This window comes from Temnothorax americanus, unplaced genomic scaffold, assembly GCF_048541705.1.
Source record: "Temnothorax americanus isolate GAGA-0224 unplaced genomic scaffold, ASM4854170v1 Scaffold98, whole genome shotgun sequence".
In the NCBI taxonomy this organism is placed as follows: domain Eukaryota; kingdom Metazoa; phylum Arthropoda; class Insecta; order Hymenoptera; family Formicidae; genus Temnothorax; species Temnothorax americanus.
In genome coordinates this window covers 377,575-404,017 of record NW_027509821.1, presented here as the reverse complement: position 1 = coordinate 404,017, position 26,443 = coordinate 377,575, and the positions used below count along the sequence as shown (strand labels likewise).

The window sequence follows — 26,443 nt, the reverse complement described above, 5'->3', positions numbered from 1 at the left end:
AGAACTATAGGTACTTACCGATCGCAAATGTACTTTGTGTGTCCATGTTTATTAATTTGCGAGCTCACGAGGCGGGATAGGTTCTTGATCCATGCAAAATGTCCCACGTTGTCGCCATGCACGTACAAGAGATTTACGTGTCTGTCCATCTTTCGGTCAGTAACACGTATTGGCAAGATAGCAAGTTTCTTGTTTTTTTTCTCGATGCTGTACACGTTGATGGAGATGTTGTTGTGATTTTCAAATTTTTTAATTTGATTCAACGTCATTGGAAACTCAATGCCCGTAAGATTTAGCATCGACGTGTAATGTGGGTACGACGATTCCCGTTCTGCATGTCTCTTGGCTGGATACAGAGCAGCCATCACTGACCATGCGAAACATGCATTGTCTCTTGATTGCACGTTTATCACCGCCTTCTTTATTTTAATTTCTTGCGGTATTTCCACAAAACACCCCGCGTGCAATGGATTATATTTGTTCACGTTTACCATTAAATTGAGTATACGCGACAACGCCCATCCGCTATCACGTTCCTGGAATTCCTCCAGCTTTGCTAAAGTAGGCTCGATGACGTGTCTCTTGTACCACTCATGCAGATCGGACTCACGAAAGAGTTCATAGTTTCTCGTTGCGATACTTTTATTTGCGCGTTTGTCACCCGCAACAAATTCACCATTAAACACTGTGTTAATTTTTACATTGTCATATCGCTGCACGACGTTCCGCACATGACTGAGTACAATTTCTCTCGCATTTATAAGAAATTGACGAGGGTCGATGTGTTTGGAATTTATCACCGCACCAGTCAATATACGGCTTTCAAAAGCCGGATCTATCTCGCGCCATCTGAGTCCTGTCTCACTCGCACTGCATCCAGCACCCACATGTACGAAACGTTGACGTACCAAGTCTTTCAAACCTTCGAGTCTTGCGATACATGCGACCAATGACTGTTTGAGACCGATCGATGACTGATCGATTGATAATCGTGGCCGCTTAATTTGGCTTTGTTCTTCCAATGATTCGATAAACTCGTCACATCGTTGCTCCCACGCGGCAAAGTCTTCCCTTGAATTTAACAGGGTGGATTGCTTCAACAACTCTTGCTCCATGTTATTGCATGATCCTCTTGCTAACGCCATTTGTTGCACTCGCGACTTCCAGTTCTCGACTATTGAGCGTATCCTCCAGATTCGTCATTTTATATTCTACTAATAATGCATCGTTTGCTTATCGTATCTAATTTCATCTCAGCAGCCGTACATCGGCGCTATTTGCAAAATTTGCAGTTTTGCACGTGTTCGATAAAATCATCACGAGACATGTCGCGACATGTTCTTTAAAACAATAACGCTCCATTGAATTATGTGAAATTGCAAATTTTGCAGTTTTGCACGTGTTCGATGAAATCATTGCGAGACACGTATGCTCTTGAAAAGAAATCATATTTGATGCCCGATGAGGTGATCTCATCACGAATGTTCTTGACAAAGATATCACATTTAACGTATATGTGGATTGTGGTGGTGGTCACCATGCAGCAGCCGTACATTGGCGCTATTTTTGCAAGATTTGCAGTTTTGGGTATGTATAAATGGTCTACGTGGATTCTAGAATGCAGTCGAGAGTTCGATACGGTTCGAGTAAGTTGCAATAAACAGCCTCCAGATACGATGAACACTCACGGTGCGAACTACTACGTTCCGATTCAAGACGAAACGTGTGAGAAACAGCACAATGAGTAAGTACCGCTAATTTTCATATATACTTGTGCAAAAAAACTTTTATGAACATATAATTGTATTTTTTCAGTTTTGATAAACCTCGTTACACGCCGCGTATTTTGGGAAGAAGATTTGCCTTGACGTCAACAGCGTATAAATTTTTGAATGTTGGAATCAGCGCGGGACCTATGTCCTCTGTGGATATACTTATTGGCGATAACTGAGGCAATCGGATAATTTTGCCACATGCATCGTGGGTGACATTCATCGAAAAACATGCAGATATACAGCGACTCGTGCAGTCATCGGCAAGATCATCGCTAACGTTTCGAGATCTGGAGCTTGTTAAAATACGTGACGCAGATATTGTAAAATTGACGTCGTGCAGCACCAGCTTGTACATGAAACCGTCAACCGTACTCTTTCTGTTCGAACTAGAACATTGCGTCGAGAATGTGTATTTTCAACTATGTCAAAATGTTCACGGCGTAAGTAAAACATTCAAACAGTTTGTAACAACTTTACGTCAAAATTGTATCACCGATAAATGTAACGCAGTTACAATCTTGCGTGAAATTTACGATAAAAAATCGATTATTGATTGCAAATTATTAGCCTACGCTTTGGATACTATTGTGTATAATGCGCTACATGATAAATAAATGTATATAATATGGTTAAAAATAATTTCCTTTTCATTTACCGTTTTCTTTTGTTACGCTGTCTTTATTTAATAATTTTCGCATAATTTCTGAGCGAGCGCGCGAGGGAGAGATAACGCAAACGGGAGAGAGAGAAACGGCGCGAACGAGAAAACGCGCGCGAACGGGGGCCGGGAGCGAGCGCGCGAGGGAGAGATAACGCGAGCGGGAGCGTGTGACGTCACGCGGACTCCGCGGCGCGGCGAAACGCGGACCCCCTCGCCCCGCTCCGCGGCGAAAACGCGGTCGCCCCGCGGCGCCGGAAAACGCGGAGCCCCTCGCCCCGCGGCACCGGAAAACGCGGACCCCTTGCCCTGCGGCGCCGGAAAACACAGACCCCTCGCCCCGCGGCGCCGGAAAATACGGCGCCCGAAAAACGCGGTTCCCCCTTTCCCCTCCCCCGCGGCGCATGAAAAAACGCGGTTTCCCCTCCCCCCTCCCACCGCGGCGCCCAAGACCGCAATTTCCCCCCTCCTCCCCCGCGGCGCATAAAAAAACGCGGTTTTCCCTCCCCCTTCGTCGTTCCCCCCTGCCCCCCCCCGCCAGCGGTTCCCCCCCGCCCCTCACCCCTCTCAGATCCCCGGAGTAGAATCGGCCTAGCTTACCTACTCATTGTATACGAGAAGAGAACTTTCCTTTTGACTTGTTACAAATTTCAGAGGCATAATTACAGCCGGACTGCTCTGACACACGATCAAATGCTTACTAATAAACAGCCATAACATATCACAACCAACACTTCGCAGCGCGACACTGATACACGATGGAATATAATCCACTATATACAAGACTACGTGAAACCGAGCGTGACACAATATCCCTGTACAATCAATGGTAAACATAAAACTTAAAATAAAATGTGTGGATAGCCCAATATTTTATATTTTGTAAGATATTTTGTCGAAAATATTGTGTCAGAGAAATATTTCGACGTGAGATATTTTTCCCGAGTTATTTTGTCGAAGATATTTTGTCGGAGATATTTAGTCGTGCTATACCAAATTTACCACCCCGCAGCAAAGTAGGTATCGTAAAAGGTAAAGAACCTACACCAAGAGTATTTATCGGACACTGTTTGATGGAGCCAACAAATTTTGAATGCCCGATAAGCATGTTAAATGACGTGGAAAAATCAGTAGAGACACTCACATCGCGTGTAACTCTAGAAGAGATGCCGGTAAATGACACAGCTGACGTACTCACGTTATACGCAACCGAAAAACGCGAATCTATTTCAGCGCAACTCAAAAAATTACACGAGCAATTGCAAACCGATCATTTAGCAAAGAGCGAAAAACAATAGAGAAAATTTGCGATGTATTTCATTTAGAAGAAGATAAGCTGAGCGCGGCGACGGATGCATCATATTTCGCCACCGGAGCCGTACGTTCTCAGGGGCAAGTAGGCCAAGTTCAACCGAATATCAACGCCAGCAGAAAATTAGGCAAGGCAAAACAACAGTTCGATAAGAAAATAAACAAAGAGACATTTAAGGTAGGCGACAAAGTGTTACTACATGACAAGACAGTGCGACGCGGACGAGCGAAAAAGCTCGAGTCTCAATGGACTCTGGACCGTACGTGATTCTTGAGAAACATAGCAATGTAAACTACACCATTAAAATAAAACAAAAGACGTTACGCGTGCATGCCAATCGTTTAAAAGCAATTATAAAAGAATAAAGCAAAATATATATATTTATAAGTAAACAAAAATAATTCTATCTTAAACGCGAATATTACAGGATAATCATTGTCATCATACACCCCGCAGAGGAAACAAGACCGGAACTTGTACCACCGTATGAGGTGACACCGTTTAGCGAGGAACCTGGAATTTACTTCGAGAAAATCAGACCATACAACTAAAGAAAGCAACGTGGAAATTAGCTATCAGAATTGACGTCACGGCATTTGGAGTAAGATATCCCCTGGTAGAAATTGCCTTGCCAGCGCCACGACACTTGTCAGCGCCATGCAAGTTTGCCACGCCACAGCCTTATCTTAAAAAAGTAGAAAGAGCCATATCAGGGCCATGTCCGCGCCTAATGTGGCATTTACATAAAATTGAACGGGCGCAAGTCTGAATTTGACTAAGTTTCTAATGCGATCCACACTTGCGCCACATTAGGTGCTGTCGAGATTCTTCTTTTTGGCTTCTAGATCGACTTCTTAATTGTTTTAGAAATTTGTACGTTAAAATTGAGACAGGATTATTTTATCCTTCACCTGCCGCGGCCGGGGTCCTTCGGCTGGCAGGGCTCTACTAATTTATCTGGCAATAAATGATAATAAATAATAATAAATAATAATAAATAATAATAAATAATAATAAATAATAATAAATAATAATAAATAATAATAAATAATAATAAATAACAATAATAAATAATAAATAATAATAAATAAATGGTAAATAAATAATTTGGGTTCAGTAATAAATAATAAATAATTAAATTGGGCGCTAATCAGTTTTAGAAGAACTGATAGGCTACAACTACATTTATCGTAACGCTTTGATCGTGATCGTAAGCAATGAAGTCGTCGTAAACCGCGTATATCTATGCCAATATATATCTATATGTTTCGAAACGGTCGGGAGCAAGGAAGTCTGAGGCGAGTGGATCGAACGAGTCGAAGCTCTGGTAAAAGTGAGCTTTATTTCACTAATATATATACATGATGACTTAGCGTATCAGCGCGTGAATTGTGGATGGGGCTTTATCTTTAGATTGCTCTTATGCCGGCGCACAAGAGCGCCGGACTTCTCAAAAAATACGGTGGCCTAAAGCGGGAGCCGGTGGCTGGCTGCTCGCGTAGCCACTGTTACTTTCTCGCGGTTGTTATTCGCGTCTATTGCTTTTCCCGAAGTCAGGGGAGTTCTATCCAGGGGCAACTCCGGGATTTCAAGAGAGGGCAGGGCCGGTGCGGTCTTCGTCTCCCTGCTCCTTTTCTTCTTCTTCTTGCGTTCCTTGGTCTGGGTGCCCACAGACCTCCAGGAATTCGGAGGTAGGGGCTTTTCTGCCCTCGGATCGCCAGGCACTAGTGTCAGCCCTGATGGGCGTGTGATTCGCCTGTGCGACTCGAGGATCGTCACCCGTATCAATGGCCACCACAGCTCTAATGGAGGTGCCGGTCCGGCAGCGGTTGGTCGTCGTGGTGGCGAGGGCCTCCTGGCTCTTCTCCTTGGTCGTGGTCGTCGGCGGCCTCTGCTAGAGCGGGCAGAGTTGCCCTGTGCTACTACCACCACGGACCGAACTTGTCCGGTTCGGCGGGTGGGAGGGGCAGACTCTCCCTTGCTTAATAGCAGGCGCAAGTCGGTGGCACGTCGTTCCGAGGAACGGTGAGAGGATTCCGCTCGCTCCAGGTTGGAGCAGAATATGCAAGGTTCGTCTCAATCACGGTCGCTACTGCCGGTATATTTAACGCCCGGTATATTGTAGCCTCAACGTGAGAGAAGAGAACAAACTCGTCCTGGGCCGACTCGCCCTTATGTATCTTTCTTGCCGAATTTTGATTGCGAGTAACGACAGCCGCCCCGCGGTGACAGGTGTTACTCGCGCTAGCGGCGCGCGAGTGGGGTGGTGCCATGTGCGCCCGGCCGGACGGACTTGAGCGCGCGGACCGGGTTGCCGCACTCGCAAGCGCGCCGTTCGAAAGACGGATCCGAACACTATATAATAATTTTTTGTGTAACAAGTGCGAGAAGTTGAGAATTGGACACGAGTGCAGAATGGACGCACGAGCCGAAGGCGAGTGCGATCACCCGCACGAGTGTCCAATACTCAACCCGCACGTGTTACACACCCTATTTTATATTACACAAAGTGCGTGGAAAGTGGCCCATTGCGCGCGCGTCATCTGTGCCCGACGGATGGCCGATTCCACAGTCCCACACACGAGTCGAAACAGTGCGGTAATGTTTACATGTTTACTGTAACAACTACATTTATCATAATGTTCACCGTAAGCGGTCGTAACGCTCGTCGTAATCGCTATCGTAAGCTCATCGTATGAGTTGATTTAGCTTGAACTCTTTACAATTACGACGCTTGTCTGGCGTTACAACATAACCTAACCTGCTGTCAGCTTTTTGACGTGCAAAGAAAAATGTGTTTATAGATATATTGGCATAGATATACGGTTTACAATGACTTTATTGCTTACGACCACGATCAAAGCGTTATAATAGATGTTGTTGTTACTTTATAGGTTATGTTGCAACGCCAGACAAGCGTCGTAATTGGAAAGAGTTCAAGCTGAATCAAGTCATACGACGAGCTTACGATAGCGATTACGACGAGCGTTACAACCGCTTACGATGAACGTACGATAGATGTAGTTGTAGTCTCACATGACAATGGATGGTAATAAAAAATTAAAATCAAAATTTCGAGCGCAAAAATATCGCCAGATTAAAAAATTTAAACGCCATTATTTGCAATTATTTGAAGAAGAAAAATACGATAAATGTAATAAATTAAGTACTAGCGGTGCAACATCAGAAGGTATTATTCATATACATCACGAATAATATCAAAGCATATATTGTACTGTATGTAATAGTATAGTGAAGAAATATGTTTTATTATTTTTTATGTAGATCACACGGACGATGTAAACGTAGGAGAAGGTTTGAGTGATTCCGATGGAAGTGATTCAGAAACAACATCAGGAAGGTTATAATTTATATATATATATATATATATATATATATATATATATCATGTAATGAATATAATATTGAAGCAAATGTATAATGAAGAAATATATTTTATTATTTGTTATGTAGATCATATAAATGACAATATAAACGTAGGAGAAGTGTTGAGTGATTCCGATGGAAGTGATTCAGAAACTTACATTGTAAATGAAGAAATCGATAATAACGATAGCGATCAGAGTGATGTGGACGAGCACAATATAATATAATAGATGTAGAAAAAATTGAAGAAATATCGAAATTACGGTTGTGGGCTATTGAATGTAAGATTCTGTTCAATGAGTATTTATATAACTCAGCTAATGAAGCTGAGCATCATATCGCAAGCAAGCTTAACTTGACTTCGACAAAATGATAATATAACGAAATGTAGTAAATCTGTGGAGTAAGGACTTACGAAGAGTTGCACCTTAGAGACTATTTTCGTTTAGTTTAAAGTACAGTTTTCTCGCTGCTTCTGCGTACTTACTGCAATCAGTAATTAATAGTCGACGAACACATACACTCGACTGCCTTTTTTTCCATTTATAGACAAAGGGAGACGCGAGATGCGCTCAATTGCGTTTTTTCTTCCAATTTCATAAATTGCTCCATTTTTTATTTTTTATTAAAATTTAATTTTATTAATTTCTGTACTGGTGTATACCACTTAAATTCTATCATGAACTTTTACAATAAGATATATAGGATGAGCTAGAATGTATTTAGGTGTACTCGCGAATAAAGGCCTTATATATAGTTATAGTGTTAGGTGAAAAGAAGTACAAAGTTTTTGTTTTTATTTGGAACACAGAAAATTAATAATTGTAAAACTGTCGATGTAAGATTGCGATTATTTGCTAAATATTAAGGTATTTTATTTTTAATTATAATGGTGTCATTTTATCACCCTATTGAACTTAATACCACTTCCTTTATCTCTTGATAAGAGTCACGTTTGTCATTGTATACATATTTATTTTCATGTTTCCTAATTTATGAGATAGTAAGTAAATTTAGGAGTAGTAAATTGTATTAGTTTAATTGACAGTCTGTTAAAAATAACTAATTAAATGAATAATCTTTAATATGGATTTAGAAATTATACCTTATTGGCGCCATGTTAGCGCCATACACGTGCCACGTTAAAAACTCGCTAGTCCCATGTCTGGATTATGATAGTACCTTACTGCCGCCATGTTAGCGCCATGCCAGCACATCAGATCTGTGGCGCTAGCGGGCAAAACGTGACGTTTCGCGGATGGCGCTTATCAGCGTGCCATGCCAGCTCCTGAAGTGGCAGTGTGGCACGCTGGTCAGTGCCATGCAAGCGCCCAGTCAAAATTTCTACCAGGGTCACCAACTCCAAAATTACCTCGAACAGACCAAAGAGCTATGCAATAACTTAGATGACGATAACCAAGAAGCGTGTAACAATATTCTTCGCATAGCAGAAAAAAGTAATGCAAAACTGACTCAGCTACTGTTACGATTACAGACTATATATAAAGTCACGACGAGTCGACGCAGATTAATAGACGCAGTAGGCACAATAAATAAAACTTTATTTGGAATGATGGACGCCGACGACGCACGACAAATACAAGAACAGATAAACTTAATACAGAATCAGCAAAATACGATAGAGCACACGGCGAAACATCAGATTAAAGTTATAAACGCTACGTTAGGACACATAGAAACGTTAGAGCAAACGATAAACAATAACGAGAATTTATTAGCAAACATCACGAAACAGGTAGAACAGCGAGTATCGAAATTAATACGACACGAGGAAATAAACGAACACTTGCTAGTAATAACCGTCATAACCGCCGACCTAATAAGCGACGTAGAGGATACCATAGAATATCTTACCTATACGAAAAGCGGTATAATACTCGTGCGATTACTACCCCTTGAAACCATTGTAGCGGAATTAAAAGAAGCGACTTCCTACCTAACCCGAGGATCACACTTTCCTTTTAAATTACAAATGGAAAATTAGAACACCATCCAGAATTTTGTAGAAATAAACGCATATTACGATAATCCTAACGTTTACACGATCCTAATCTTTCCGATTGTTACATACCCTAATTACGAAATTGTACGCATAAGCCCCTTGCCGGTGTACGACAATAAAAATATATTTGCAATTCCCAAAACCACGTATACCCTTTTAGCTATTAATAAAAAAAACTGAAATTACCTTACGCTAAAAGAGAGTGATCTAGTAAATGTACGCACACCGACACGAAATTTGTATGTGAAATAAATTATCCCTTATATTTTGTAACAGCGCACGGCGAGGTGCAGATATTTGTAAAAACGCCAAGACACCAAAACAGTTGCAAGCGACGTCACATTCTCTCAAACGTGACGTTCTGGATAGTATTAGCCGAACCGCAGCCATGGTTGTTTTCCACCCCGTCTAGACAAAAAATAACCATACAATGCAATGATCAGGCTGAAAATAAAATAAAAATAAAAAGAACGGGAAAAATTAAGTTAAATGAAAATTGTAGATTGACTACAACAGACGTACGAACACTACGAACAAAAAACTAAAAGACATTAAATATGTGCAAATGAATTTACCACAGTTTAATTTTACATTTAAAACCATAAATATAAATATTGAAGATAGTGGAAAATCAGGAACAGAATTACGACTGGAACCTGTAATTAATGATCCTGCTGAACTAACGAAACTAAGCCTAAACCTAGAAGAAATAAACGAGGAATTAGAAAACAACTAAGTTAGCATCTTTTCTAACAAATATGTAATATATCCCGTGGACTCCGTGTCCATAGTTGTAATTATAATAGGGATCGTAATTACTGTCATATGGGTAGTAAAACAAAGAACGAAGAAAGACACGCGACGCGACTTCCAAATGCAATTTGGAAAATAGAGTATAAGATAATGTAACCTCCATGGAAAAAGAAAAGACTATCTTGTATAAAACAGATATTAACGCGAAAAACTTCATACCTCATTTTTTCTTTTTCCATGAGGGAAGGGATGTTGTGAGGCGGAAGTCGAGATGACCTAATTGCAACACCAAGCTGTCAGCGCAAGTTTTGGTAATTGCAACGTATGCCTTAGGTGGCATTTCGAGCATCACCAGGTCGCTCGGTCACGGACCGATGCAACTCGATCCCGGAAACAAAAGCGCTGACAGCCGGGTGTCGATGCCAACTCGGAAGCTATCCGAGTTGGCAATGTGGCAATAAACTCGGGCGCGATAAAAAGCCCGCCCTTGCGATAAGCGGGGGTCAGTCTAAATCGAAACACGATCTGTGAATGTTATCGCGATCTACCCGCAAGTCAGGGTACTTGAATAATCTGAAACGAGTGTAACTAAAAATTAACTTTATTAATAAAACAAGCAAGTGTTAAGACATCTCGCGAGTGTTGTCTTTATTCCCTGCGGATTGATGGACCCCGGTGCCGGCCCTGAGATCCCTTTCACGGCACGGCACAACAAAGTCATCTTACTCGCATATGGGGGCAAGATGACACAAACAACACGTTTTTAAAAAATGAAAATTTGTAAAAATTCTAATTTATTTAAAGTTTTTTAATTTTTATATATACAGTTTTTATAAAAGACTTTTATGTAACATGTGCATGGAAAGTGGCCCATTACACACGCTACGTGCGTAATAGACCACTTTCCACGCACTTGCAACATAAAATAGGGTATGCAAGTTGTGCGTAAAGATGGAAATTCCCGGGTGCGCAGTTGACGCACGAGCCGAAGGCGAGTCACCGCATCCGGGAATTTTCATCTTGCAGCACTTGTTGCACAAATAACTATAGTAAATCTAAAAAACATAGATCATTATTTTTACATTCTCACAGAAATTAGAAAAAATCGACAAACCTTAAGGTCGTCATCTTACCCCCCTTTTTTCTACTCAATAGTACAAATGTTACATTTATTATGTGAGTAACTTGAATGTTTAAATACACTTGTTAATGTTATTTTACCAAATCATTTACATGATACTGATATAATTTTTTCTTTAATGAATCTAAAAATTTTGTCGATGTCTTAATTTTTTCTTTTCTTTAGATTTATTTTTTTATATAATTCTGACTTCTATTTTAACTCTTTGAGGAGAGAAACTTTCTAACAAAGTAACTTATGGAAGACTATTTTTTCTAAAGGTTTTCGAGATCACTGAATTTGATTCTGACCTCAAAATTCTAAAATTCAAAATGATGAATTCAGTATATATGGCAGGTCGAATTTCAAAAAAAATAATCTGATTATCGTGAGATTCGGTTTTAGGGTAACATAGGATTGCTAATTTAAATGTATTCTGAAAATGTCAAAACTCAAAAGGGTAGTAACCTCCAATGAAAGAAGAACCATAGACTTAGGAAGAGATAGAGCGTAAAGTACTATGGACAAGGGAGATCTAGAAATTAACGCGAGGAAAAATAACGGGTAAATTCGACAAACTTCGGTGAGACCCGGAAACATTCGGACGCTCGACAGTACACGGATGTGCCAACCAAAGCGAAGGCACATCCATGTCACAGCATACTGTGTCAGTGTGCTGTCGAACGTCCGAATGTTTCCAAGTCTAACCGAAGTTTGTCGAGTTTACTCGTTATTTCCTCTCACCGCGTTTTCCAAGACCTTATACTTAATAGTCTATATCTAATCTGAGGACGAGCGTGGCCTAGTAGACAGCGCACTGGTCTATTGAGCCAAAGGTCCCGGGTTTGATTCCCGGTAAAGCTAGAAAAATTATATTCGCTCGTTCTCCTCTCGGAAGGCAATGGCAAACCACCGAGAGTATGTCTTGCCAAGAGAACTTCTTTAAAAAAAATATATATATAGCCGTTTGGAATCGGCGTTAAACTGTAGGTCCCATATACAATGTGTATAATCCACGTGCGCAACATATGTATATGAAGAAAAGTCACCACGCTCGGGTACGAGTAATAGGACTGAGGATGATGATACTTAATAGTACAAATGTTACATTTATGTGAGTAACTTGAATGTTTAAATACTTAACTGTTTGCATAGCACTGATAAGCTTCAAATAAAGTGAAACTGGAATATTTTGTAAACTAGTAACATTGTAACACTTGGTGTTATTTAGCAATGTTAAAATTTTTCTAAAACCTAGTTTTACAATAATTAAATTTTTTTTGAAATTTTTGCTATATTGGATCCACTATTTTGCATTTTTTATTTTAGAGATAAATAAAGCATTATTAAATTATCCTAATAGGCAAAATTTCATGAAAATCGAGTGACAATTTACAAAATAAAAAAGTAGTTGCCGTCCTCAAGAGTTAAAGAATGAAATGCTGCAGATCATTTGTCTTATGATCTGATTAAACATATCAGTACTTCTATAATTTACATAATCTTTAAAATTATATTTGTGAATCTTCATTAGTATAACGTAACAATAATTATTGTAATGCCAGCACAAATTAGCGTTTCAACAGTATTTAACATATACAATTTTAAATGTTACTAAAACAGATTACTGGAGCCGTGTAAACATGATCATTGATCTTAAAAATCGAAGATTATATTATACATCAAACCTATAACAATTAAACGCAGAAAATCATGATGCTGAAAATACATGATAAAATCCTTATTTAGTCTTCCTCTACTTTCTACCATTATAATAAATAATGTATTCCGATTATGATAACTATATATAGCTCAAAATTAAAACTTAATTTATTTATGATCTATAAACACCATCAAAATTTTTGAGCTTGTCAGCATTATTTCTTATGTTGGGCAGTTCCCAATTATTAGGGAAGACCGGGGCGAAGTCGTCACCATTTTGTCGGTGCCGATTTTAACGTTTGCCTCGATATTAAGAATCATAACATGGCACATAACCTCACTAAACTCTGTTGATCACGTGGGCACCATAAGCCGCGTTTACAGTATTAATGGCAAGTTCATACAACATACAGATTTCGAGATAACTGCAATAACGACTCCGCCCCGGTGACGACTTCACCCCGGTCTCCCCTACTTTTTGATACTGTTGTGCATTGATTTTATTATGTGAATATTAATCGTTGATCGTGTATTATTCTGATATATTAATGTTATGTGATATACTAATGTTATGTGATACACTAATGTTGTGAGATATACTAATGTTATGTGTTATACTAATGTTTTATGCAATAGTCGATTGCACCGCTGTCATGATTAATTAATTATTCTTTTTCATTAATCTTATAACGAAAAGTTAGGGTTAAAATGTTGGAATAAATTGTAACAAGCCTACTTGATGTGTTACAATTAATTTATCAAGATTGCTGGTGCAACTGGTACTAATTGTAAGGCTATCGCAATTAATAGGCACAGATAATGAGCTATTATATGGTCCTACGGGCATATGTTAACTGCAGTCGTCTGATCGATGATAATGCAACTATATATGCAATGCCTAATAGCAAAAAGTTATTGAAGTTGAGGAAGCAGTTACGACGAAAAATTGTATTGCTGAGGAAAATAATTCGCGTCAGGACTTTTGTAAAATGTGCAAGAGCTATGTCCGCTCTTGTTAGCTTTTCTTTTTTCCTCTGTCATTATCTTCTTCGCTTTGTAGGGACGCAGTATTAGCATAGTTTCCTTAGATTCCTCTTGAACACGTATCTTTGATCTCCATGATTGTTCGTCCAGCTCTTTATTTTGATTCTCCACTATTGTTTCATCGCCAGCGTGTTTCTCCTCTATAATAAAACATTTGTAACATTTTTTTTTGTATATATAAAAATACCGTTAAGAAATCACGTTATTAAATATTATTACAATCGCATTTATACTTTTTCTTCTTTATTTTCCCTCAATCTCCACTTTTATTCTACTTTTATTTAACTTACATAGAATAAACATGTTATACAGGGTGATTCGAAACAACCCTATTGTCCCGTAAATGTCAGATTCCTGACTCGATTCTGAAACTATTTTTTCTGTAGCTTCGCCGAAGCTTAGTTTTCGAGTTATAAAAGGATAGTTACCTTATTTACGGGCCAAGTACATGAGGTAAGCGCGACAGCTGATTGCGATAATTATGCAGAGATACGGACCATTCTCTGATGACCTTGACCTTGATATATGTTGTCGAAGTCACCCTTCTGAGTGACTTCCAGAATGTCTTAGCCGTCGGTCATTGTTTATTAAAAAGTTATTGACAAAAAAGTTTGAAAAATATAGCAGTTATTTTGAGTATTGACAGGCATAAACAACTAATACGTATGTAAAAATAGTATACCCTGGTGGAAAAAAGTCACAGAATTTTTCATATTATTTATCAAAATTTCTCTGAAAATTTTATTATTTTTTCAGAATTTTTATAAGAATTTTATAAGAAACATTTTTCAGAAAAACTCAGAAAAAAATTAAAGAATTCTAAGTATTTCTGAATATTTCCGAGTAGGGGAGATTGGGGCTATATGTCCACAGTACTGCTATCTGAGGTTTTAAGAGACAGACGTCTCTACCAATGTAACAAATAGTTTAGAAATGCTCTACGTAAGAGATTTAAACGTTGTTTGTTTTCTTGCAATGCTTCTCGCAGACGCTATATACATTAAAAAAAAAAGCGAAAACAATTATTCACATTTTTCGACGGTCAAAAAATTTGCTGTTCGACAGTAGTTTAACTCAAATTAAAGTAAACAGTTCATAATATTATCAATTAATATATAGGTTTGAGAAGCGTCAAATCTTAATTCCGCATAATCTAAAATTAGCAATATGTTAAAGACTGAAAAACGTGGTCGGGGCTATCTGTCCTATTTTTGATGGGGCAATGTCACACTTCAATGTGACGGATTGTTCTTTTATAAATAGATAATGATGCGTAACTACAAAAGAAAGACTTTCCTTAAGACGGATAAGGTAAACATATTCAATAAAATTATACCCCTCGAATCGAGGGCCCTGCATATGGGGCTATCTTTCTACGCTTGATTTGCCTGCTTAAGAAATTTATCTATTTAAAATGGTAAAAGATTAACAATTCTAATTATAAAAAGTATATGCCAATAATTAATAAATGAGAAAGACTCTATTTTTATATTCGACAATGTTTGGCTAATGTCGTGACAATTCGACCATTGGTTTCGGTCAGATTAATCGTCAAGACTTTTTCGACCATGGGTTTTGGTTGTTTCTAAATTGACTTAATCTTTGATACTTACATATAATAATAATAATTAATATAATTTTTATTTTAATCCTTGCCTTACGACTTAGAATGACTTCCGTCAACCCTTACATAATTTTACAAACGCATAACACATTTTACACATATAACTTTTATTTACATATATATACATTATACATCTTTATATCATCCTAACTAACTCCAAACTAACTCAACATTCTGACTGTCCTTACATTTCCCTTCCTACTCTTCTCCCTCCATCCCCTCCCTTTTCGCCGCCTCTTTTCTAACCATTTTTATCCATTTTATTACTTCTAGTCCTTTTCCTTTCTCTCCTAAAAATTCTTTTAAATGAATCTTGCTTTTTGTCGCTTCACATTCTCTTAGTATACGTTCTATGTTCTCCTCTTTTTTTGCATATTCTGCATCTTTTATCCTCTTCCTCTCTCCAATGTTCGCTGCCTTTCACCTCACTCACACATCTGTATCTGGCTATCAACGTTCTATCCTTTTTCTTCTTTTTTTTTTAGTAAATACTTTGGTAACTCCTCTGTTAAAATCTCTTTATAGTTACTATTGTATCTTGACTCGTTTATCTTTTTCTGTCTCTCCTTCTTCTCCTTTTCCTCTATTCTCTTTACGAGACTCTCCGCCGCCTTCCGGTCCCCTGCCTCCATTTCTCTCCTCAGCTGCTCCTTCTCCATTCCTGCCCTTTCTATCAGTTCTCTTCTCATCTTTTTCCAATTACTTTCTTCTTTCCTTGGTCTGCTCCTCTCTAGATCCTTTTTTACATGCTTGAACTATTTTCTTCTCTGACTGTCTCGCCTTCTCCTCATACCTTACAGCTCTCCTTATTGCCCTTATTTTTATTTTTTTTATTTTGGCTTCTTCTGTTACTGTGTAATTCGCGGTTCTTCTATCCAATCCTAAAATCCATTTAACATACTTTTTTTTATTACATCTAATCTGCTTTCGTATAGCCACCCCCATATTTCAGCTCCGTATAATGCCACGCTTTCTACCAGTGCCTCGAACATTTTCATTCTTCTTCTAAAATCTTTTTTAAATATTCTCTCTCCTATGCTCCATGTTTTCTTTATCGCTATTGTAGCCTTCTTCATCCTATCTTTTATATAATTCTCCGCTCCCCCATTTTTCTGTAGTATATATCCCAGACACTTTATTTCTTTAATCTCCTATATTTCTTCTCCTCTCTCCATTTCCATTCCCTTTTTTTTCTTCTTCTCCTCGCTTTCTCGAACACCATTATTTTTTATTTCTCTGGACTCAAACTCAAACCTTTCCCTTCCAAATACCTCTTGAACCTCCTCATTATTTCCTTTAATTCCGCCTCTTTTGTCGCCATTAACACTACGTCATCTGCGTATGATATTGACCAAAATTTTTCTTTCCCTATCACAAGGCCTCCTGCTTGCCTTTTTTCCATTTTTTCCTCTAAATCCATGATATATAAATTGAATAGATTTGGGCTCAACGGGCATCCTTTTCTGTCCAAAATTCCTCTGTCTTTTTATCTCTTATTTTCACTACATTTTTCGTTTCTTTGTATGTCTCCATTATTCTTCGTCTCAAGTTATCTTCAATTCCTATCTTCCTCATTATTTTATTCAATTTCCTTCTATCCACTTTATCGAAAGCTGCTTTAAGTTCCACAAAGAATGCAAAAACCTTTCCACCTTTCTTACTCAACTCCTTATTCGCTACATAATTTACCGTGTATACTGCATCCATCGTTTCTCTGTTCTTTCTAAACCCGAATTGCCCTTCCCTTAGCTTAGACTCCACCTTTTTCTCCAACCTCGCATTTAAGATACTTGCATATATTTTGTACGCCGTATTCATTAAAGTAACTTCTCGGTAATTTCTTGGGTTGTTTCTCTCTCCTCTTTTATGTGTGTATTGGACTAATCATACCTTTATTCCAATCTCCCGGTATATCCTCTCTTTTCCAGATTCTGTTGATAAACTTCAGGAATTCTTCACCTACATCCTTCTGCATAAATCTCCACACCTTGTTCTCAATCCCGTCCTCTCCTGTTGCTTTTCCCATCTTCAGTTTCTTTATTACTTCAATCACCTCTTCCCTCGATATTTCTTCAACTCCCTTTTTTTACCTCCACTCTTGTGCCATCTTCTTCTTCCTCGTCTTCTATGTCTGGCACCACTCTTTTCCTCTGTCCCTCCTAGCATTTTCATGAAGTGGTCTCTCTACTCGTCAATATGTATCTCCTCGCTTATCCCCTCAGCTTCTTTTTTCCTGTATTTATTTATATACTTTCAAGCTTTCGCTTCGTTTTTAATATTCCTTTTTTTTTCTTCCTCGCTTTTGTGCCTCCCCTTTTGCTCCTTACACCATTCCTTGTGCTCCTTTTTTTCCCTCACATGGACTCTTCATCAATCTCCTCAATCTTTTTTTTTCCTTTCATTCTTTATTATACCATTTTTTTCTTCCTAATCTCCATGGTATTATCCTTTTTTTCCGCTTTGTGATTGCGTTCTCAATTTTTTCTTTCATCTCCTTCCAGATACCCTCTGTATTTATTTGTGTACTCGACCATCCTTCACATTTCTCATGATATTCTCTCCTCCCATCTTCTGTCCAGTCGCTTCTCTCTATTTCTAATTCTTTCTTCCTTCTCCCTGTTTCCATCACCCGTGGTCCTGTCAACTCCACCTCCAGCGGAACATGATTCGATTCCGTTCTAATTCTTTTTTCCACCATATTTATATCTTCTCCTGCTCTGTCATTCCTTAAGACATAGTCTATAACCGATGATTCCAAGTCTTCTATATAAGTCCACCCACCTTCTCTTCCGAAACTCCCATTTAATATCGCCCATCCTCTTTCTTTTATTTTATTTATTAATATACGTCTCTTCCTATTTACCACTTTATCTACTGACTTTCTGATTTCGCTCCTCTTTTCATTTTCTTCCTCCTCGTTTATCGGTCCTCCTCTGCTTCCCGTCCTCGCGTTGAAATCACCTCCTACTAACACCCATTCTTCATGCTCTTCTTGTACCTTCTCCCTTATTGCTTCCATCGTATCTTCTATCTTTTGACTGTACAACGTAATTATTCTCCATTTGTTTCCATTATACTCTAATCTGCTTTCTACCATCTTGTCGCTAATCTCCCTAACCTCTATAAGTTTTAAATTCTTGTTGACTGCTGTTATTATCTCTCCTTTTGCTTTTCCTTTCCTGTGTTCCCTTTTCGCTGTTACGCAATTCTAGATAAATTTGCTGGACAATTTATTTTTAATCTTCCTCCATTTATCATCCTCCATCCATGTTTCTACTAGTCCTATTACGTCAAAATTCTCCAAATAATTCCATGTTTTGTCACATTTATTAATTAGTCCCGCTACGTTCCAAAAGCATATCCTTAATCCTCTTCCTTTTTCCGCCTTATTTTCCTTTTCCCCTTCCTCTCTTCCTCTCTTTATCTCCCTCTCCCTGTTCTTCTCTTCTCTACTTTTTCGGAAAAACATCTCTGCTTTCTAGCATTTCGGTGCTTTCATTCCATTTCTATTCGCAATTGTCAATCCATATTCTTTGATATCCTATCGTTGCCTTCGTCCTTTTTTCTCTCCCTGCTTTAACTATACTCCATAGATGCTTTTGTATCTGCCTCTCTGTTGCCGTCAGATCGTCATCCATAAATCAATATCTTTCTTGCTTTTCCTATCTCCTTCTTCTTTGCCATTATTTCTTTTTTATCTTCCCATCTATTGAACCTGACTAGCGTCATTTTGTATTCTCCCCGGCCAATTACCTGCACTTCGTCCACTTCCACCTTCTTTTTGGTAATTTCTTCTTCAAGAAATTTCTCCATCTTCTCTTCTTTTTCACCTCCATTTTTCACTTTCATTCCTTTTATGATTATATTATTTTTTCTTCTTCTCCTTTCGGCTAATTCAGAGTTTCTTTCCATCTGCTTCATCTTCTTCATTAGTTCAATGCTCTCTAGCTTTTCACCTCCGCTATTCCCCATTTTTTCTACTTTCTCCTCTAACTGTTTTGTTCTATTTTCTAAACTCGTTTTTTGCTCTTCTCAAAACATTTCTCTCATTCTATAATCCTCCCTCAGGTCATGTATCTCTTTCATTATCTCTTCTTTATCCTTCTTTCTTTCTGTCTCTTGTTCATCCATTTTCGCTAAAATCTTTTTCAGCATTTTTTCCGTCTCTCTCCATGCCTTCTTCTTCCTTTCCCTCTTTTTTTATCTTGTTTGGCGGCAATCTTAACACTCTTTTTTCTTTATTAAAATTTGCCAGTATTTCTTTATTGACTTTTTCTGCCGTTTTTTTTCTTCCTCTCTTCCTCTTTTCCTTACGTATTCTATAATTTATCCTTGGCTTTCTGCCCTATCTTTTACTCTTGACAGCTCCTCCGTCCTCGTGGGCCTGCCTCCTGTATTTCTACCTTGTTTTATCGTCCTTTTCTACTTCTTGTCTTTCTTCAAATTAATATTTTTTTTCTTGCCCTCTTCCCTCTTCTTGTCCATCTAAGTCCTTTTCTCGCTTTTTATCCCTTTAGCACCTTTTTCCTCCAGTCACTCTCTTCTTTATCGACATGCCTTCGTGATACTCCAACTCTGGTTTCTCCGTGCCTGTTTCCGTTTTTATCACCTAACCTCCAAAATGTCGCAGCAACACAGAATCCCCGAACTCGTCTGTTATTCGACTCCTACATTGCCGATTTATATCTGCAGTCAGTCCTGCATATCTGTGCATGCAAACCACCTGAAACAAAGTCGCCCTACAACGAAGGAACGACAGATAAGCTCGAAAAAACACTGACGCGTTTGACAGGCGTGCTTTTCTCTACTTACTCAGTCCTGAAAGTCTGATACTTACATATATAAGCATCTCATTTTTATTAAATTAAATTATTAAATTTATTGCGAAAAATATTACCTCAGCCAAGGTTCGAACCTGGAACCTCCCTCATTCCGTGTAGGGCGTCGTACCAATAAATTTAATAATTTAATTTAATAAAATGAGATGCTTATATGTAAGTATCAAAGATTAAATCAATTTAAAAACGACTAAAACCCATGGTCAAAAAAGACTTAACGATTAATCTAACCAAAACCAATGGTCGAATTGTCACGACATTAGCCAAACGTTGTCGAATATAAAAATAGAATTCTAATTATGTTTTTTTAATAGCAATCTTGAAAAGTTATACCATTAAAATTTTAGCCAAATATCTTTATTAGTTTTTTTTAGTAAACTTAAAAAAAGTGTAAAGTGTGGACACATAGCCCCGGTCTCCCCTATTCCTGAATATTTCGAGAAAGAATCCTTTACAATTTATCCAAAAAAGACTTATCAAAAATCTTCTAATCCAGTATCTGCATCAGAAAAAACATAAAATGTATTAGTACATCTTTGCATTGTGTGATATCGGAAATATCACGCGAAAATGTTAGATCAAAGTGGCTCTCATAGGCTTTTATCTCGCCTTTTATTCTAGCACGTAAAGATTTTTGCTTACGGGAAAGTACTGGCTCATAACCGCGTCGCTGCTGCGCACGTTACTAACCCTGGTAGAAAAAAGTCTCAGAATTTTCATATTATTTATCAAAATTTCTCTAAAAATTTCATTATTTTTTCAGAATTTTGATAATAATGGAACGTTTTTCAGAAAAGTTGAGACAAAAATTGAAAAAGGGCGTAAAGGAAAAAACATGTAAAAGTTACCCCCGCACGTATCAAGCCTAGAATGGCATCATATTCATAGTCGGATCTTATATCTAAGATCACCTTAAGTCTGGTCAAAAGCAGTTTTAAGACTCCGTCCAGCCAATCAAATGATCGTATTAGCAACTTAAGACATTACTTAAGACGATCTTGAAATAAGATCCGACTATGAATATGGGCTACTTAGTAACTATCTGTATTGCTTATCCCCGCAGGGTTTGCAAGACGTTTTTTCTTAGGAACGTTACCCAAACCTCCACAATGCTACCTTTCTCCTCTTACTTTAACCCTTTGGACCAACGGTTTAACGTCTCTTCCGAAAAACGGAGCCTAGTTTCCATCTAGGGATACCTAGGCATGGTGTAAGGATTACATGGTGTGCTCAATTCCCTGGGGGAATTCGGGTAATGACGTCACTCGTGTCGAGTTGTGTAAACAGAGTAGCCAACGTCTAGAAGTAAAACATTTTTGGTGTTGTAATATTGGCATATGTTTATGCATCCTTGTCACACTCATGCCGATTATGCCACTCGTGTTTGTTTATGTATAATTATAAGTCAAGTTGTACATATATACAATAATTAGAAGTACGTTACATTGTTTTGTGGTAAACAATGACAATATATAAATTTAAAATAAAATGGTGCAATGTATTGTTAAAAGTTGTAGGAATAAAACAACGGGGGTTCGTGATATATACAACGGAATAATATTTAATTAATAGCAAGTTTGTTTGTGTCTAAAATGTACTTACCTGCGTACTGTAAGGTTTAAGTGTTAAATGTATTTTTGCGGAACTAAACACATTCATAATCGAAACGAATGCATGTAAAGAATTAATATTTATTTTATATGTTATACGAATAAAAGAAAATGCAATTTTGTATTTTCTTTTATTCGTGTAACTAACTTTGCTATGTTGCATTTAGCATTAAACGTAAGACTTACTTAAAAATATATTTCATGTCACATAAGTATTACATATTTCTTGTATGTGCAGAAATGTCATTATGGTTATTTTTTTATTTTCAGATTGTCATACATGTAAACAAATGATTGTATGAAATATCAATACAATAATTTGTCTATTAGTATTACTTTTCGTTCTAATTTTTTTTAATGACAATTTAATTGTTTAAATATTAATGTATATATAGGAAACCAACAACATAAATTTCACGATTCAGAAATTCGCAGCAAAAATATAGTGAAATATGAAATGCCAAAAAATTGGGATTTCTTTACATAATCTCCTTTCTAATTATCATGTCAAAAAATATAATACCAATCGGAAATTAATTGACATGCATTGAAAGTTTCAGTAGGGTAGACCGGGGCACGTTGTCACACATTTTTTTCAATATTTTTTGTATTTTTTACATTTAATATTTGAGAGTACTGTGATATGCCAAAATTTCGAGTGAACCCTCAGCTTTAATTGGACATTATCGAATTTTGTGTGATTGTTACTCTACAGTTGTTACATAACAATAAATAACGACAGGTCGCTTGTGACAACGTGCCCCGTGACCGGGCACGTTGTCACATCAAATGTAATTGCATGCAAAATGTTATCCAAACTGTATTCAACGTAAATATCAATATATTATAGTGCGCTGCAATGTAAAAAAGTAAAATTCTTCACAGAAACATTTATTTTATTTCAAAAAAGTACAAAAAGCACGAAGTTTTCGTCTTAATCTAAATACAAGAATTCCACTCGAATGCGCAACTGATTAATACACATTTTTTTTTATAATCATGTTGGTGATTAAACATAAAATATTTTTACTCGTTATCGTCATTCGAAGATTCGCAACGTGCCCCATCAAATTCGTGACAACGTGCCCCAAGGGCATTTTTTTACTCCAAACAGCCTCATGGCCGACACGTTTGAGATATTTATAAGGTTAGGTATTGCACGCGGTAAGTAAAAGTACATACTTTAAGATAATATATTCTGAAAAAAAAACATAAGCTTCATGTCCAGTACGTTGAATATTAGACAATAAAATTTTACTTACGGTCACAAAAAACTTTCAAGTTGATTTTACGTCAACACGGCTAAAGCAATCTCAACACTGTAAACACACCAAAGATGGGCATACACTAACACGTTTTGGGAATGACGGGTGCTGCCCTCTGGTTATTAGTTTTTTAAATAAAGCCGATGTGACAACGTGCCCCGGTCTACCCTACATTAAAATGAGCATTCAAAAATGAATTTCAGTCAATTCATAGGCTTCCAAACTTCTCATGCTTTTAAATGCATTCCTTGTTATACAATGCATATCGATTGATGCGCAAGCATTTTCATTTTCATTACATTCAAATGCGTTCTTAATTTCATTGATTGTAACTAACGATTCTTTCTAACATCACTGAAAGAATGTTTCAAAATTATATTTATATAAATATAATATTAAATTCTTTGTTATTAAAAATTTTCAACTACCTTTTCAGAAGAAAAGTCCAATTACAAAAAAAAGTTGTTATACTAATTATTTTTGCTTCTTTGCATTTCTTTTCACAAACATTAATCACCTGTCTCTCTCTTCAAAAATATCAGTAATCATATTTTAAATGTAAAAGGTGTGACCAATTTTTTTCCAAAGATCTGATTGTCGTGTATCGACTTTCCTTTTAAGCGGTTTATTGATGTACCACCTTGTGTTGTAAACAAATTAATTTTAAATAGGTACATTTATTGAAACAGAAATAAGAAATGTAATCAAGAATAATGAATAAAAAGAATACATGAAATTGAAATAATTAATAAATTATATTAAATTTCAATAATTTAATTTTTCGTTGATTATGTATGCCTATAATTAGTTATATTATACTTCGCCAATACATATTTTTAAACACCAATTTCATAAGATTAATAATTGTTATGTTACTTTTACGGGCAACAAATTAAAAAAAAAAAAACCAATTGATTCGAACGTATGACCCCTGCATTTGAAAGTTATCGCCACATTCATTGAGCCAGTAAGATACTAGAGTGCTTTTACACTTAATATATACATTATCATCGGGCAGAAGGTTAGGCTTTGTTCATGCCATTAATTGATGACAATAATTTTGTCTTTTTGCGTTAATTCATTCAAAACCAGCAAAGGAAAAAATAGTCAGAAACATTAAAACATTAAAAAAAAGGAAGTATTGCAATTTTAATACTATTACATTTTTTGTACATGAGGCTTTACAAGTATTATTTTTCAAAATTTTCTTTAATATTTTCCATTTGTTGAGAAATCATTGAAGCCCTAAACAATAATACTTTTCAATAATTTCTAATAAATACAGTATAACGTATCTTCAAATATCATTCATCGTTGCAATACATTTTCAGGAGGCAGTTTTGCAACATAATCCGTTCAAATTTCCTATTTTCTAGTTACTTTTAGTGGTGGTACCACTGCTTACACCATTCAACGTGAACTGCAGGAGAGAGAAACGAATTTAAAGAAAGAAAGACACCAATTGAGCACCCCATGTAATCCTTACACTATGTACCTAGGTGACGGGGGCAGCGTGTTACAGCAGAGAAAATTCTTGAGAAAATTCTAAGTGGCCTAGCGGGATTCGAACCCGGCTATTGCAACCTGCTCCGGATTACGAATCTATCGCTCTACCCACTAGGCCAGCCGTCTCCCCATATGGGCTACTTAGTATTTATATGCGGTTATCTACCTTATAATTATTTATTTATTAACGTGTGAGTAGGAGTCGGCCCATGAATTATATAATCGCAAAGGAGTAGAAAGAAAGGAGACATTTTTTCATTATAACAATGAATATATTTACATATGTATATGTGTTAGTTGTGTTTGTGTAAATAATTGGATTTATCCGACGTTGATTAATCTTGACTTCGGTAAAGATAAACGTCGGTGATGAAGAGGCATTGTGTCCGGTGTTGGCGTTTAGGTCCGGGGTGCCAAGTTTCGGTGAGTTGATGAGCGTCCATGCGCTACTGCTAGGGGGCGTCTGTGCGCCGTGGTAGTCGGCGGGCGACTTTGCGCCACTGCCGAGAGCGACCGTGCGCCGAGGAAGTCGGCGGGCGTCTGTGTGCCGCTGCCGTGGGCTTCTGTGCGCCGAGGTTGTCGGCAGGAGACTGTGCGCCACTGCCGAGGGCGTCTGTGCGCTCGAGAGGTAAACCTCTTCAAAATAGTACACCCGCTATTTGGGTTTTCGTGGGCGGCTAGCGCCCAAGGAGATCTGGTTTGGCTTCGTAGGGGGTCTCCTTATATACAGGTCGTGGTTGAATTTGAAGTACGCGAAACGGTACAGGCGATACGGCGCCTAGCGACGTTGATGCAAAGTAGCCGCCGTATAATACAAATACCGTAGAGTAACCGCGCGGGCGTGTACCATAAGTGGCGTAGATCGCCACATTACCCCCTTCGTTGTTTTAAAGTCGAGATTTGAAATCGTACTGTCTTTCGTGACACTCTGCCACTCCGAGTTGTGGTTTCCGTAGGTGAAACATCCGCTGGAGTATCTTGTGATGGCTGAAGTGTCTAACGAAGTTTATTGTTTGGTTTTTGTACTGCCAAGATGTAGGCAAGCTTTAGGCGGTCTATAGTTACGTGGACGGTTCTGACGTTAATCCGTAACTTATAAACCTTCTCGCCTTTGCTGAGGACTTCGTAAGGGCCGTCAAAAGTAGGTTGCAGAGCCCGCGTTGGTGCATCGTGCCTGAGAAACACGTGAGTTGTGTTTGCCAGGTCTTTGTGCTGGAATATAGCAGGCGACCCGTGTCTTTTGATTAGTTGTGGCCGTAGGCTTCTCATCGTCTTTCTGAGTCTCAGTAAGAAGTCACTCGTTTCATTGGCTTGAGTAATTTCTTGTAGAAACTCTCCCGGAAGTCTCATGGTTTTTCCGTATACAAGTTCTGTAGGAGTTGCGTGGAGATCTTCCTTAAATGTTGCTCGGATGCCCATCATGACGACGGGTAATACTTCTGTCCAAGCTTCTGTTTCGTGGTTGCCGATTTGATTGCCGTTTTAATTTGTCGGTGCAAACGTTTGACCATGCCGTTGGCTGCGAGTTGATAAGCTATTGTGTGTATATGCGTGGAGCCTGTTAGCCTAGTAAGCTGACGAAACAAGTCGGCCTCGAATTGCCTTTCCTGATCCGTAGTGACCCGCGTAGGTGTACCGAATCTTGCAATTCAGTGAGTAAAGAAATTCTGGGCTACTGTCTCTGCGGCTATGCCTGCCACCGGTATGGCTTGTAACGTTCGCGTTTTCTCGCTCGGAATTCGTTCGCCAGGCCAGGGTGAGAAAACGTGGAGACACTGGTTGGTTTTACACAAAGCTATTTATTCTCACTATTTACAATACAGTTTGATGGAGGGCGTGAGTGTCGGTGTGTGTGTGTTGCTCCGC

General features: G+C 38.0%; 2 protein-coding genes and 1 pseudogene across 4 annotated transcripts in view; all 3 read right to left on the bottom strand.

The window, feature by feature from the left end:
* LOC143908531 (uncharacterized) lies at positions 1 to 2,848 on the bottom strand. The gene has a single exon (XM_077426223.1). It carries the CDS (start codon positions 1,143 to 1,145, stop codon positions 15 to 17), a length of 1,131 nt encoding a protein of 376 aa, XP_077282349.1. The 5' UTR covers positions 1,146 to 2,848; the 3' UTR covers positions 1 to 14.
* LOC143908517 (uncharacterized) overlaps positions 1 to 26,443 on the bottom strand; it is a 252,120-nt gene that overhangs the window by 36,657 nt on the left and 189,020 nt on the right. The window contains exon 3 of one of the 3 annotated variants that reach the window (XM_077426210.1): positions 10,494 to 13,874. The exons of 1 other annotated variant lie outside the window; for it this stretch is intronic. In XM_077426210.1, the coding sequence (XP_077282336.1) occupies positions 13,624 to 13,874 (251 nt within the window). In that variant the 3' untranslated portion in view covers positions 10,494 to 13,623. Of the gene's footprint in view, positions 1 to 10,493; positions 13,875 to 20,516; positions 20,696 to 26,443 lie in introns of those variants that run through there. One more of the 3 variants, XM_077426214.1, reaches the window with a different exon arrangement.
* On the bottom strand, positions 15,309 to 20,355 carry LOC143908516 (uncharacterized; annotated as a pseudogene).